This window comes from Protomyctophum parallelum, assembly GCF_964188405.1.
Source record: "Protomyctophum parallelum genome assembly, chromosome: 13".
Lineage (NCBI taxonomy): Eukaryota > Metazoa > Chordata > Actinopteri > Myctophiformes > Myctophidae > Protomyctophum > Protomyctophum parallelum.
Window position 1 is genome coordinate 16,219,564 of NC_139708.1, and position 15,113 is coordinate 16,234,676.

Here is a 15,113-nt window from a genome sequence, read left to right on the forward strand (position 1 = left end):
CAACATGCAGCCACTACAAGTGCAATGGTGTACATGTAGCAGGCTAGCAGCACTCTTTACCATTACATCCATGATAATGTTAATAAGGAAGATGTCAGGGTGGCACAAGAAAATGTCAATGATGTAGTGCTACTGGTAGAGCTGCCTTAATTTGTAGTATGATATCCATACATCAGAGCATATAGGAACATGCTTGGAAGTCGGGACATGTGAATTACAAATTCTATTTGTCTGTCTATGTATGTTATTCTCTTAATTTATCTATTGATCTCTCACACACTATACATACAAGATAATCTGGGCTTGGCAAAAATAAAGTCTGTTTCCCTTTGTTGACTTCTCCTTGTGTTCACTCTGAGGGAAATAGTAAACAATATTTTAGGGCAGGCCAATAAAGTCTATATACATTTCCCACGTTAAACAAAATAAGCCTGTCGGCTGCCGGACTATAAACCAAGAAGCTGAGAAAGGGTCCATCAAAAATCTGTTGCTGTATCTCACACCTATCACAGAAGTTAATTTTATTAATTATTATTAGAAATATTGATTTGCCTATTTGTGGTGGCACATTCTATCAGGGCCTGTGTTTTCAGCACTGTGTTAAAACCTGACACATGTTGAATGGATGCACTGCAGGCAAACTGACCTCTTTCTTACATACAGTATAAGTATCAATACTGCAATATAGAAATACTCTCTCAAGTAAAAGTATTCAAAATGTACTTAATTTATTTACTAAAAGTACAAATGTGGTACAAAGTACTCATTAAGCAGTAAAGTAAATGTACTGTCCACCACTGCAAAAAAGGATGAAGACGTTGTAGTTGGTTAAAACTCATGTTGAGAACCCTCATGTTTCTAGTAAACAATTGTGGGACAATTGTTTCGGAATGATCCGGAATGATCTGCTGATTATTCATAAGACAAAATATAGAGTAAACGACATAAAAAAAACGTAGTTAGTTAGTTGAATATAGTTTGGAGCAAAGTAGCAAACGGCAAAAAAGACTCTCGTAGCCCATGTCTGAACCGCTTGACTCCTGTCCTCACACAGGAAATTGTATTGTCTAATCCTCGCTCATCTGTCTTGAGGTCCTAATTCACAGTGAATTGATTTCTCTGTGGCAGTGTTCCCTGGAGTGGAGATTGGAATGTCAGAAATAGACTACAGTACCAAGTCATTAATATTAGCTACCACCTTAATGTCAAAACAAAAACGGTCTCTATATTACTTTTACACTCTCCTTCCCGCAAGTGCCAACTCTCACACTCAAAGGAAAATCAACTAGAAAAAGTGCCCTTCTGGTCTCCACCAGGAGGATAGGAATGTGTGTGTGTGTGTGTGTGTGTGTGTGTGTGTGTGTGTGTGTGTGTGTGTGTGTGTGTGTGTGTGTGTGTGTGTGTGTGTGTGTGTGTGTGTGTGTGTGTGTGTGTGTGTGTGTGTGTGTGTGTGTGTGTGTGTGTGTGTGTGTGTGTGTGTGTGTGTCGCGACTTGGCCTGTTGTAGTGCCACCATGACGCTGATTTGAAAACTGTCAAGTGGCATTTCCTCCTCGGCCTAGTGGGAATATGCATGAACAGTTTCACCGCAATCGGACGCTGCGTTGAGGAGTTGTGGCCATTTGTACAAAACGGGTACAAAGCAGGCTACTCCTGAAAACTTTAGAAGCCAATCGTAGCCAATCAGGATGGAGTCTGAAAAATCTGAAAGAGATTAGCTGTCCACAGACAGACGGACACACACACACACACACACACACACGGACGGACGGACGGACGGACGGACGGAGTGCAAAACATACTCTCTCCCCATGCCTTCGGCCTGGTGGAGACAAAAATTCAGTTACTCAATTACTGTGGCCAGTTCTCGTGACAGAATATAGATATTTCAACATTGCTGAAAGCAGCTCGTGGGCTGGTATGAAGACCCGAGTCCAGCTGGGAAGGGATGGGCTTTTTATTTGTATTTTGAGCAGTTGAATAATGCTGACTAGAAACTGTTCTCTTTTCTCGTTCAGACATTCTCTGAGCTCATAGTCATAAACATGCCATGGCTCTACTCTATGGATGGAAGTGGTTCTTTCATTAATTCAAGAGAAAGAAATAGAGTCCGCAACACTGGTAAGGAATAACTCATCTCGACTGGTTTATGAATTCAACTTTTCGAGATCTAGACGTTCTTTCGTTAATTCAACCTCCCTATTCTGGCCTTGTCACAATAGGCGAACATTCAGCAAAAATAGAAGATCTACAAGCTGACAACGCATCGTAACGTGAGATTTGGAGATTTGGTGTAGCGGGACAACAGGAGGGGGGACAGTATGGAACTCTGAGGGACTCAAGTGAAGTATAATTATGAGTTTAAATAGTTGAACCTCAGGATTGTGTGGAGGGACAGCTAATCGTTTTCAATGCTGGCAAGTTGCAACAAAAGTACAACTTAGTTTTTTTAAACAAGCAGTTATGTAAATAGGATAACATTAAAAATCTAAATCAGAATCCTCCTCAATGGCATTTCCCCATGATATCCGTTATGTTTGGGTGGACATTTTACTTTGACAGTAGTCAAAGCTTGCATGGGCCAATGTTAACCGTCTTCCTGCCATTGCCGAAGCCCTTCGGCAATCAAAGCCTCAATTTGATAATACACCTTGCTGCCATTGCCGTAGCCCTTCGGCAATTATACTTTTATAGTGCATATGATCGATCGAGCCATAATGCTACTCACGTTAGCCGGTTAGCTAGCAATGTTGTTAGCACTGCACTGGATCGTTCAGATTAGATCGCGGTCGCCATAAGAATCCATTCTATCCGTTTCTTTCAATCGCCTGTATCTCCTATTCCTTGTCCCAGATGGCATTTTTGGTCAAACCAGCGTTTCTTTGACGGCACAGAGCCGACGTTGTGCAGTGCTATATGTACCGGCATTGATTCGATTATGTAAACAAAGGTTGTCTTGGCAACGTAAAGCTGGCAGGGATAAGCTCACTTCCGGTTGAGGCAAAATGTGGCTTTTCAAAATAAGAGCTCAAATTAAAAAAATGCTGGCATGAATTAGGTCCTAATTTCTCAATAAATGGCAGCAGTAAAAGGGTTAAGTGAACAAGATTTAACTTACTTTAAGTTACTTACCTGCTATTTAGGCCTACTATCGAACCATATGGCTTTATGGGTAATGAGAGAGGGTGCTGAACTTAAAGACTGATTTATGCGAGTGACTAAAATACATTTTCAACTGAAAAAAGTGTTGACATGTTACAACGAATGATTCGTCAACACTCTTTTCAGTTGAAAGTAAGTTATTGTTGTCGAGCCAAAAAAAATCACATGTCACCAAATAATATATCAGGCTTAACAGGGAGTGTGTGTTTTATTTAACCGACAATTCACTAGCAGAGTCAAAGAGTGGCTAGTGTTACCATGGTGTTAAATTGGTTAGTGTGTGTGTGGGGGTGTGTGTGTCATATTTGCAATAAATTCAAATTACACAAAGAAATACGGTGTGAGCTAGAGTTCTTTGTAGATCGAGCCAAGGCTTTTCTCCTGTCTTTTCGGGAGAAGATCGGTCGTAAAGATAACAGGGAATGACATGCAATGGTCTTTGAAAGGGAGGCCAAGGTAGAGTTGTTCCCAAGGCCATCTGAAGAGGTGTGTGTGTGTGTGTGTGTGTGTGTGTGTGTGTGTGTGTGTGTGTGTGTGTGTGTGTGTGTGTGTGTGTGTGTGTGTGTGGTTAAATGACTGTAAAATAATAATAATAATAATAATAATAAAACTTTATTTGTATAGCACCTTTCATGACATGAAATGCAGCTCAAAGTGCTTTACAGAACAATGGAGAATAAAAGAAAAGCAAGGCAACGACATAAAAAAAAAAAGAAGTAAGGTAAAGGTGCGTTCAGACTTGAATTTAAATATTCGCCTCGCTTCGTCCCGTTTGTCCTGTGCCAGGTCGCGCCGTGCCCGTTCGTGGTGCTCGCGCAACTTCTCGTCTTTGCATTGACTTTGTATGTAATCGTGCCGCTCTAACAATCCAAGTCTGAACCTGAACTTAAGGCTCAATATCATAATTCAAATATTTCCTCAGATCTACAAGCTCACAATGCAATGAATCATGCCACCTATAGTGGATCAGCTACTGTACCTTCAAAAACATTTTGTATGACAATTTCTTTTTTTGTACAACAAAGTATAATATAGGGTTTAAAGGTTAATCAGACTAACTAGTTTATTATTTAAAAGAATATGCGTTGATATACAATACATACTATATATATATATATATATATATATATATATATATATATATATATATACATACACACATAAAGACTTGTTTCTTGATTATTCGATTAACCTATATGAGCGAGATAAATTAATTATTGGTTCTAAATATTTTCAATATACAGTAGTTTGGTTAATATTGCCCAGCCCTATTGCAGTATTTATATCCCCCTGCTTTATCAGAGGCAAAATATCCAGCAGAATTAATACATCTTTCATGATGAGCAGTATGACTGAAATGTTAGGAAACTGTATGCCTTTACAGTACAGTAAAGTATGTTAGCAACTTTAGGAGGTCTGAAGAAGAGCCTGGTCGGCTCAAAACGTTACAGATGAAGTAAAAGATACGTTTGGGATTCAGTAATTGGTGTACGGACTCTTTTTATTCTTGTACGTCACCCAGCCTAGTATATGTTTTAGATGTGTGTGTCTTTAGGAACTTTACCATTACATGACACTTTACTTTACACTTTACTTACATAACTTTACATGACAGAGAAGGAGTGTGCGAGTATGGTATCAGACCGTATCACAGTAATCATACAATGAAATCCTCAGTGTTGATTTGACTCTGACAGTCTTCAAATGCAACCACACCAACCGTATTAAAGTTCTCAATCGCCATGTCATGTAAATTCCCTAGAAGCCAGCATGTCTTCTATAGAATCGTGTCACTCACCAAACATAGACTATCTTCTACGCTTAAGATTGTAGTCTTAAATTCGGTTACTAGACTAGATTAAGATTAAAGACTATTTAAAGTGGTCAAACAAGCAATATAATACAGAAACCTTAATGATCTCCGTTATTTCATAAAAGTCTAGGTTAAAGCCTTAATTCACAATTTCTTCAACTCATTGGCTGTTTAAAACATCACACTTTTAAATATTGCGCCAATTGTTTATGAAACACAGAAGGCGCTAAATTGTGTGCGGCACTCTAATTTCATGCAGTTTTACAAATCCCAGATTAGGACTTTGTGATATTTTATTTTGCTTTAATCCATGACCATGCATGAACCACATATGTAAACTCTCAGAGTTACAAACGGACCCTTTTATGGTGTGTGGTAAATTGCCGTAGTCAGTGAAGGCTTGCTTATGACTGACTGGCTGTGTATTGCTGATTGATTTGAGTTTCTTCTTACATGACCTGGGGTAATTTCATACCTGTTTCCCCAAGTGTAACATTTGGCCGCTGGCATTAACTAACACACGATATGGGTTCTTCTACGGCTCATTGTCCCTTTGCTGGATTTCCTCTCCTTTGTGTCCTTCTTGCTCCACCCCCCCCCCCCCCATTTTGGAGTCATAAGACTGTCAGGCAGGCCCGTATTTTAGCTGAGGGAGGTGCAGGGCTACAGTAGACAGTGGTGTAAAGTAACGGAGTACATTTACTCAAGTACATTTTTGACTACTTTTACTTTTACTTTTCCATTTTTCCATAATGTATACTTCTACCCCACTACAACTCGGAGGCAAATAAAGTAAAAGTATTTCTTCCACCACTGGCAGTAAGTATACTGTAGGTGGATCAGTGTAGACTCTGTAGTGGGCAGAACAGCCCTGCTGGCTATAGACTGTCCTAAGTAGTCAGATGTCACATGACATCTCCCTGCTGTGGCATCTCGCTCCAACACCATGGCAAATCCTAGACAAGATTTGGAGATTAGATAAGATGGTTTTTTTAATAGCAGTTTAGGGGTGCAACAGTTAATCAATTGATTTAATTGATTATTAAAAATATCTGTTTTTTATGAAAAGATAAATACATTTTAATAAAATAATCAATTTTAGGGGAGACATTTTCTTTCTTGTCAGCAACACAACATTGTCAGGGACAAAATTTTTCAAAAACTGCGATGTTTGTTGATATAAAGAAATGCTACCTAATACCTATATACTTATCGCTACAAAGATAATTGATTAGTTGCAGCCCTATATCAGTGGTTATCTTATCAATTTAGACCGTATGAGAGCGTTACAGGCAGCAAGAGCTGTGGACAGCAAAAAAGCAGGGCGACGGGCATGTAAGAGGCTGGGAGACAGCGCAGAGAGATTCAGACGGTCAAACAGAGATATGCACATATTTGTCTGCAGCTTGCTGCCAGCATGTGGATTCCTGATGTTCTGCATTTCAGGGTCCAACCAGGAAAAGGAGCTGTCCCTATAATCAATCATGAGCAGTCTGACTCCTCAACTCAAACCCTCCGCACTATAGTCTCTCGTTCCAAGTGCTTCAGAATGTAGCCTTAATCCTCCAGTATTGCGGTTGAGAGCAACATTGCAGCTGCCACAGCCCCTTTATGCACTTTGACACAGCCTGAGCGTTTCCTCGTTCTCCTGAAGGACACCAGCCCTTTGTTGAATACTTTATAGGGCTGCATATAACACATAATATGAATGAAACTTTCATATTTGTTCAACCGACAACCTTTTTTGGTGAGCTGTTGCACCTTGCCCCTTGTCTCCTCACCATTATACAAGGGTTAATAACCAGAATATTGTACATCTCCTTTAGTCCTTGAACCAATTAAGGTATTAGTAATTGTGATTAGTAACTGTGATTACAATATTAAGTAAGCAATAATCATGCAGCCCTAATGTTATTATTCCCCGACAACCACACCTCTTTACCACCACAGACACCCACACACCAAAAAAAGGTTAGACCAACTCAGAAAGTGCTAATAAAGCCCCCTCACCCCGACCGCGAGTCACTTTCTTCAATGCCACCCGCCTCCCCATTCATCCGAGATGGATAGTCTGGTGACACTGACGCAGGGTTAATCTGCGGTGAGAAATAAATATTGCTCAGTGTTGGGGTCGGATAATAATTTACTATTCTGTCCATATAGGGTTGCAACTCGAACAGGACTGAGTGTGCTCTAGCGAACTTTACAACGTTCGACACAGCAACTCGCTCGCTCGCGCTCGGTGGTGTCTCTCAAGCTCAAGTTAGCTGGAGACAGTGAGTGCCCCTCCGTCGTAGTCTAAAGCTATCCTTTATCAGCTAAATAAAACTAGTCTGTAGTAGGGAGGGGCAAAGCCCCTAATAGTAAGAGGGGAACGGCAACTGGTGTTGAAGAAAGTGACTGGCACGGTGGCACCCACACCTCCCACTGAAGGTTTGGCACACAAGACAGCCCGTGGGATGAATAATGGGTTTTTATTTGTACTGTATTATCATCCAGTTGAGCTTCATCTTGCTACAGTATATATGCCCCGTCAGTGTGACATGTTTGTAGATCTAACCAATAGAGTCCATTTGAATCTTTTGGTAACCACCCCTTGGAAAGAAATCTAAATACTGAGGGGAACCAGACTCATTTCCACGCAGTGATATTAGTATGGCTACACAAGGCTAGTCATTGGCCACTGTGTCTTCTAATCATTAAATGGTCCTTGTGTGGCTCCCGTCTCTGTGGAGAATGCCTTGTTTTCACAAACTGTAGATTGTAAAATGTTTGAAGATGAAGAGGGAATAATAACACATGGGAGTTCCATTTCAGAGACTTAAATATTTATATACTGTGTATATATACTGTGTATAGTATATATTAAATACTGTGGTCCCTGAGAAAAGCCTTCTCACTTCCTCGTTTTGCTCTCTCTCTCTCTCTCTCTCTCCCTCTCAGGTTGTCCTTCATAATTTCCTGCTCTTTCATGGTAAAACAGAGCTGAAGACGAGGTAAGTTGCACTTTTGTTGTAATAATGCTTGTGTTGTGTGCGGTCGATAGTCCTGGAAGTGTCTCATGAGCGTAACAGGTAAAGAATAAAAGCTACATAGTGGCTGTCTTGGTGCACGTGTCGGTTTGTGTCACAGTGGGCTGGCATTTGGGTTGTTGTGTTAAGGTCGAGGTGACACATGTGAATGTTGTGGTAAGGCGAGGTGTAGTGAGACATTTGGTTGTTGTGGTAATTAAGGGGAGGTGAGACGTCCCCTGGGATGGCATCTCAATCTCACTTGGCGGTGGGAGAGTGATGGTGCTAATGGTGAGGACCAGACACTAGGCAGGCGCCTGGAGCCACAAGTCAACGCAGCCTATAAAGAGACAGAATTTGGGGACAGACAAAAGGAACAACTTATGTACAGTACCTGCATGTGCACAAATCGTTACAATAAAGGACCGTGGCGTGAACCTTGAGGTGATGACTAGCGAGACGTGTTGTCTTTTGGTACTGTAACTACAACACACACACAGACACAGCAAACACTGTGTGTGTGTGTGTGTGTGTGTGTGTGTGTGTGTGTGTGTGTGTGTGTGTGTGTGTGTGTGTGTGTGTGTGTGTGTGTGTGTGTGTGTGTGTGTGTGTGTGTGTGTGTGTGTGTGTGTGTGTGCACTTGAGTGCGGCCATGGATGCAGGGATGTGCTGCATACTGGCAGCCACCCACGGGGGTTCAGGTCAGGACAGGAAAAGGTTGAGAGAGGAAAGGTTCTTTCCTGTTAGGCTCCTCCTTCAACCAGCTGACATTGTGGGCTGGTTATATACAGTCCTTTGCTGCTGAAGTCCTCACAGACACACCAGAACCAGACTCATTCATTAGTCTGCCTGCGGCGACGCATGCATGAGGCCAATGGAAGCAGTCCTGCCTGTTTGTCCGTGTGTACAGTATGTATGTTTGTTTGTTAACAGGATACCCAAGGGACATATTTTCATGATACTAGGAAGGAATGACCAGTGAGCTTGAGAGAAAAGATTGAATATCCCAATACTGATTTGATGCCGTTATACCACTGTCGCAAAATTGCTTGCTCTGGGTGGGATCTCTGTCGGTACTGCCCTACATGTAAAGTGTCTTGAGAGAACTTGTAATACAATTGAATTGAATGCTGAGTTATTCAGTATACTTGACATTAAGGCTTGGTCTGTGTCCAATATCCGGGTAATCAGGAAAACGGGATCATGTATCGATGGTTGGAATTATTGAACTCGAAACTGCATACAAAAAAAAACACAAAATAAGCAAAATACCAATGGTGTGATTGGCTATACAATTATACAATTATAGTAGTATAGTATGCAATTTAGTATACAATTCGTATACAATTTTAATCAGTGCACATATTAAATTAACTTAACGATGGCTTCCAAGTATATATGTAATACACTGAAAACTACACAGATGTGAAGGTAGCCTACTGGGGGGAAGCCACAAACTAGTGTCATAGGCTCAATATGTCAGTTTGACACATTCAGTAGATCTCGTGATCTTTTGTGGCCAGATGTAATTTCTTGGGGTATATTAGGGCTATAGTAAATAATTAAAAAATAAATAGCTATAAGATTTTGTAAAGAAATACATATTTAGCCCCATGCTCGAATGTCAAAAATAGCTAAAATCCCTAAAACGAAGGAATGCAGCAAATGAAGAAGAATTAACACTCATCTTTTACTTTCTCTAATAACAACATAAAACATGAACCTTGGTTGAAAAAAACTAAAGTTGTGTGGACACACACACACACACACACACACACACACACACACACAATTCACTTGCACACATCAATCATTTGCTGACGGGGAATGTGCCACTTTTGAGAATGGCGAGTGGGTGTATTGACTGGAAACAAGCAGCAGTGACCCAACGCCAGGTCTTCACCACTAACCAGTCCCACTCATTATGCACCTGTTGACTCAACACAGAATTCTGTTTGGGCCCTCAGCATGTTCATGAGCATAAACAGCATGTGCACGCACGCACGCACTAAACGTGCATTTGTGCACTAATATGACATTATTAATGCTTTATCCCCAATATGTCACCCTTGCAGCCGCTCTTAAAGAGACAGAAGCAGTATCTTTATCATGTGAGTGTTGGTTGAGAGGTCTTTGCTTGGTGCAGAATTAATCCATTCCATCCATCCATCATCATTATTATTTTTATTATTAGAATCCATCTAAATGGGGTGCCTTGTCACTCCCACCTTCAAGGAGCCATTTGTTGTCCAAGCTAATTCCTCTGAGACAAGAATTGCACGAGTGCTGTCCCAGACCCAAGGTGGGGAAGAATACCGGCAAGCCAAGAAAAACAACACCCCCAGCTCAAACTAGATGAGGTTGTAGTAGGGAGATATATTTTTTTAAGTGCTGCCGCCAATTGGCACTGGGCACACCTGTCAGCAATTAATCAATATTGAGGACTCGCCCAGTTCCCTGCACACAGGCATGTTTTGGAGACGACACAGTTCCCCCCCCCCCCCCCACCCGCAGTTTTAGACTGCGACAGAGGGCCGCCGTCTCAAGCTAACTTGAGCCACGAGACACACCACCGAGCGAGCTAAAGCGAGCCGAGTTGCCGTGTCGAATGTTGCGAAGTTCGGCCCCGTTCGAGTTGCGACCCGATAGGCACAGAATAGTAAATCCTCGTCCCACCTACAATGAACACAACGGAGCACTCTCACTGACGGCCCGTCTCACCTAATCACAAGCTGCGGTGCTCCTTCCAGCCCCTCCCTTCGTAGGAACGTCCCTCCCTTCGTTGGGCTGAAAGCGCGGGGTCGCGACTGTCGGGGAGGGCAAGCTTCTGTGACGTCAGTGACGAACACACAGAATCTTGCCAAGCTTCATGTGAACCATGGCTATGCATTTCTTTAAATCACTCTGGATTAAATGCCTAAATTGTAAACAAGGCTACCTCCAGCGTTCAGTTTGAACTCTTACCTCCAGTGTATATCTAATATTAATAGGTACAGAAAGTACATTCATTGATGTAAAGTTATATTTATTCCTCTTTATATAACTGCAAATAAACCTGGTGAAAATGAAGAGAATTCTGATTCTTGGTTGATCAGACTGTTTATATTTTATATTTTCTGCAGCTGCGCTTGTTAATAACAACTGCTGCTTACAGCTTGACACATGAGTGTGAACTATAGCCTACTCAACCTTTATAGTGCAACAGGGCAAAAGTTAGTCACTGTTGTGTACAGAGAAACGTTGTTTTAACTGGTATGAGGCATGGCTACTGTGAATAATCTAATACAGTGTTGATTTTGACAGTATATTTTGATTTAGTTTTAGTCATATTTTAGTGTTTTAGTGTTAGTCTAGTTTTAGTCGACTAAATGTCATAAGACTTTAGTCGACCAAATCTGCAGTTGATATTGACGACAAAAAACACATAAAATTCAGTCATTCAGTGCTACTGGATATCTTCCCTACTAGTCCCTCCCTAACATTTTAGTCTAGTTTTTATTTGTTGACAAAATTGTCTTTGTTTTAGTCAGTGTTTTTATTTTGTTTTCGTCAGTGTTTTTCACTGACTAGTTTAGTCGACGAAATCAACACTGATCTGATATAACGTGGGTTTTATATTAATTTTTCTTTAATGCCATTCTCAACATGACAGGAAACGAGTGGACTCCACATTTGTCAATAATAATCTCATGCATAGCCAGACCTCCGCTGTCTCCTCAAACAGATCAACCTGTAACAAGCTAATGACGGGTCCTCCCACAGTTAATTACACTGGTCGATCTAGCCAGATTGACAGTTCAGTGACAAAATGAGAATCAAACAAGAGGAGCTAAAAAGATAGCTTCTGGTGGAGTAGACGGATCAATTCACTTTGCAGGTTACAAATCCAGTCTAGAGCTATTAAATGGGGAATGTGTTCATGGGTGCAAATTACCAGATACAGTAAGTGGGCTCTAGTCTGGCTGTGGTGGACATTTGGATTTGTGATTTGCACATTTGACCTCTTGTGGGGGTCATGGAGCACACGCACGTGCGTGCGTGCACAGTCACACAGCTATTCATTGGAGACGGTGTGCACCGCTCAAAAAGATGAACCCTCCCTAGGGGTGTCAATCACCATCGTTGAGACACTCTGAGGGAGATCTGACTGGGTTGTTCACACTCGCAGTGTGTTGGTGGCTTGTTAACGACCATCATTGTCTCATTGATTAACTCTTTTATGAATTAAAATGTGTACGACCATCCATTAGACTCAAAGTAAAATTACAGTAGCTGACCTAACCCTTGGACTGAGATTAGAAACCCCTCACCTATTTTCATCCAGGGGTGCACTTTTAAGAACATCGACACTGGCCCTAATCACCTATCTTTCCCTTCTTTCTTCACCATCCTGCTCCCCTCCCAGCAGGGTGTTTCAGATGGCGGTGTGGATCCAGGCCCAGCAGCTCCAGGGAGATGCACTGCACCAGATGCAATCCCTCTATGGTCAGCACTTCCCCATCGAAGTGCGACACTACCTGTCTCAGTGGATTGAGGGCCAGATCTGGTGAGTTGTACTGCTGTGTGTGTGTGTGTGTGTGTGTGTGTGTGTGTGTGTGTGTGTGTGTGTGTGTGTGTGTGTGTGTGTGTGTGTGTGCGCGTGTGCGTGTGCGTGTGCGTGTGCGTGTGCGTGTGCGTGTGCGTGTGCGTGTGCGTGTGCGTGTGCGTGCTTTCAGGTTGGATAGACGAAACGTTTGTCATCCTTTCATGTAGAAAATAAAAGAGTTAAAACTCACTCTTGCCACTGTGTGCGACCCAGTACCTTTTATTTGTATGATGTTGATCTAAAACTAAATGGATAGCGCACCAGAAGTCAGAGTGCAGTGGTTACACGAAAAGTCATTTGACATTACATAATTGCCAGAACTCATCAATGAGAAGTTCAAAGCCTGTTATTCCAAATTATATTCTTCTGTGGCTAGACTGTGTGGCTGATTAAACTGTCATGTCATGTTTTTGTTTGTTTTGTTAAATTTCCCCCAAATGTCTCCCCTAATAACTATTGTTTAAGTACCTTGATTCTTTAATTTTGACGCATTTGGTTTGGGACACCACGATTAGGGAATGTCTTCCTTCAAAGGTCCAATACTTTGAAGGAAGCTTTTGAAGAAATTACTTTACCAAATTTCCAATTTTATTATTGGGCAGAAAATATTCAGTATTTAACATACTAACTGGATATATTTCCACCATGAATCCTCATGTCCATCGTGGGTAATCATGGAGGTTATTGGTTAATGCCTGCAGCCCAGACTGTTTATAGAGAGGCCACACTGTCTAATGTCTACACTACAGTATGTGTTAAAGCGTCCCTGAGCAAGACAATCCAAGCCATCCACAAGGTATCTCGAGGAAAGCTATTTTTACCATCTGGGCAATCCACGAGAAACATGAGATTGTATTAAAAAATATTATTGGTACCTTCTTTTCCTTCTGTTGCTAGCCTCCACAGGCCTCTCATTGTAGAAACAGCCTACATCATAATCCGCGGTACACGTGCCGTGCACGCGCACACGCACATGTTTGTTAGTGGTTTTACTGCACAAAATGGAATAAAGTACCATGTTTGGGACGTTATAAAACATTAATCCGAGCTCGTGCTAAGAAAATGTATTGTCCGCGAGCCTAAGGTGAGGCTAGACTACAGATATGGAGGGCGGAGGTGGCTCTTTGCTTATGTCGCGCATTTCACTGGCACTAGCTTCACCATCCATTTCACTAGCACTACCTTCACCATCCATTTCACTGGCACTACCTTCACCATCCATTTCACTGGCACTACCTTCACCATCCATTTCACTGGCACTAGCTTCACCATCCATTTCACTGGCACTAGCTTCACCATCCCGCCTTGGCAACACAACAGCATGGAATCGGTTAACTCCTAACTGCTCCCCGGGATCTGTACAAATAGCACTCGCCACTCCTAATACAGTAATTAGGATTTCACGTGTATGCAAATGTACAGTGACAAAAAATAACCCAAAGGAGTTATTTACAATGTAAAATATCAAGATTTACAAAGAAACCCCCAGATAATCCTAACTGACACATTTCTTTCTATTAGCCCCACGCTGAAAGGGACACGGTATATCGTCCTATACAATTAAGGTCTCAATCCCTCCATGACACATATATTTGAACAGCATGGGAACAGGACCTAGATCTTTACGCTTATTTTCCAAATAAGGTTGAGCAATGTTTAATGCAATGTATTTGTGCGTGTATATTTTGTTGACAAAGTTGTAAATGTCAACACTATGAAACTCTATATCGTCATATGCATACATCTGTCGCGTGAATTATCAAAACATTTGAAAGTAGCCGGCGTACAGTATCTGTGTATCAGATTGTGAAAATATAATAAATGTAACAATAATAATAATAATAAAATTATAGAAAGACAGAACTAGTGTATTGTCTGCTAGTGTGCTGCTATACTGTTGACTCTTTGACAACTTTGTCATGAGTAATTCAACAAAAACAATATATAATATAACACACACAAATACATTGCATTAAACAGTGCTGCCGGGCGGGCGGGTCCCGCTCTGGGATTTAGATATATGCAGATCTTACAGTACTTTTGTTGATGACACATGGGACTCAATCCTTAATCAAATGAACACACCTCTATGTGTGCATGCCATGCACTTATCCAACCTAATGCAGTCCACCAAAACTAAATTAGCCCATTCATTCATGAGTGTCTTTGTGTGTGGGCATGTGCACATGTGCCATCAGGGATGCCATAGACCTGGAAAACCCCCAGGAGGAGTTCAAGGCCAAGCGTCTGCTGGACAGTCTGATCCAGGAGCTACAGAACAAGGCCGAGCACCAGGTGGGAGAGGACGGCTTTCTGCTCAAGATCAAACTGGGACACTACGCCAGCCAGTTGAAGGTTAGCATTAGCAACACAACCACACTACGCCAGCCAGTTGAAGGTTAGCATTAGCAACACAACCACACTACGCCAGCCAGTTGAAGGTTAGCAACAAAACCACACTACGCCAGCCAGTTGAAGGTTAGCAACACAACCACACTACGCCAGCCAGTTGAAGGTTAGCAACACAACCACACTACGCCAGC

General features: G+C 41.7%; 1 protein-coding gene across 3 annotated transcripts in view; it reads left to right on the forward strand.

Annotated features, from left to right (window-relative positions):
* Positions 1-15,113, forward strand: part of stat5a (signal transducer and activator of transcription 5a) — an 83,919-nt gene that overhangs the window by 41,469 nt on the left and 27,337 nt on the right. Inside the window, exons 2-4 of one of the 3 annotated variants that reach the window (XM_083780031.1) lie at positions 7,918-7,970; positions 12,391-12,531; positions 14,769-14,925. In XM_083780031.1, coding sequence (XP_083636157.1) covers positions 7,918-7,970; positions 12,391-12,531; positions 14,769-14,925 — 351 coding nt within the window. Of the gene's footprint in view, positions 1-7,917; positions 7,971-10,062; positions 10,097-12,390; positions 12,532-14,768; positions 14,926-15,113 lie in introns of those variants that run through there. The other 2 variants (XM_083780032.1, XM_083780033.1) reach the window with 2 other exon arrangements.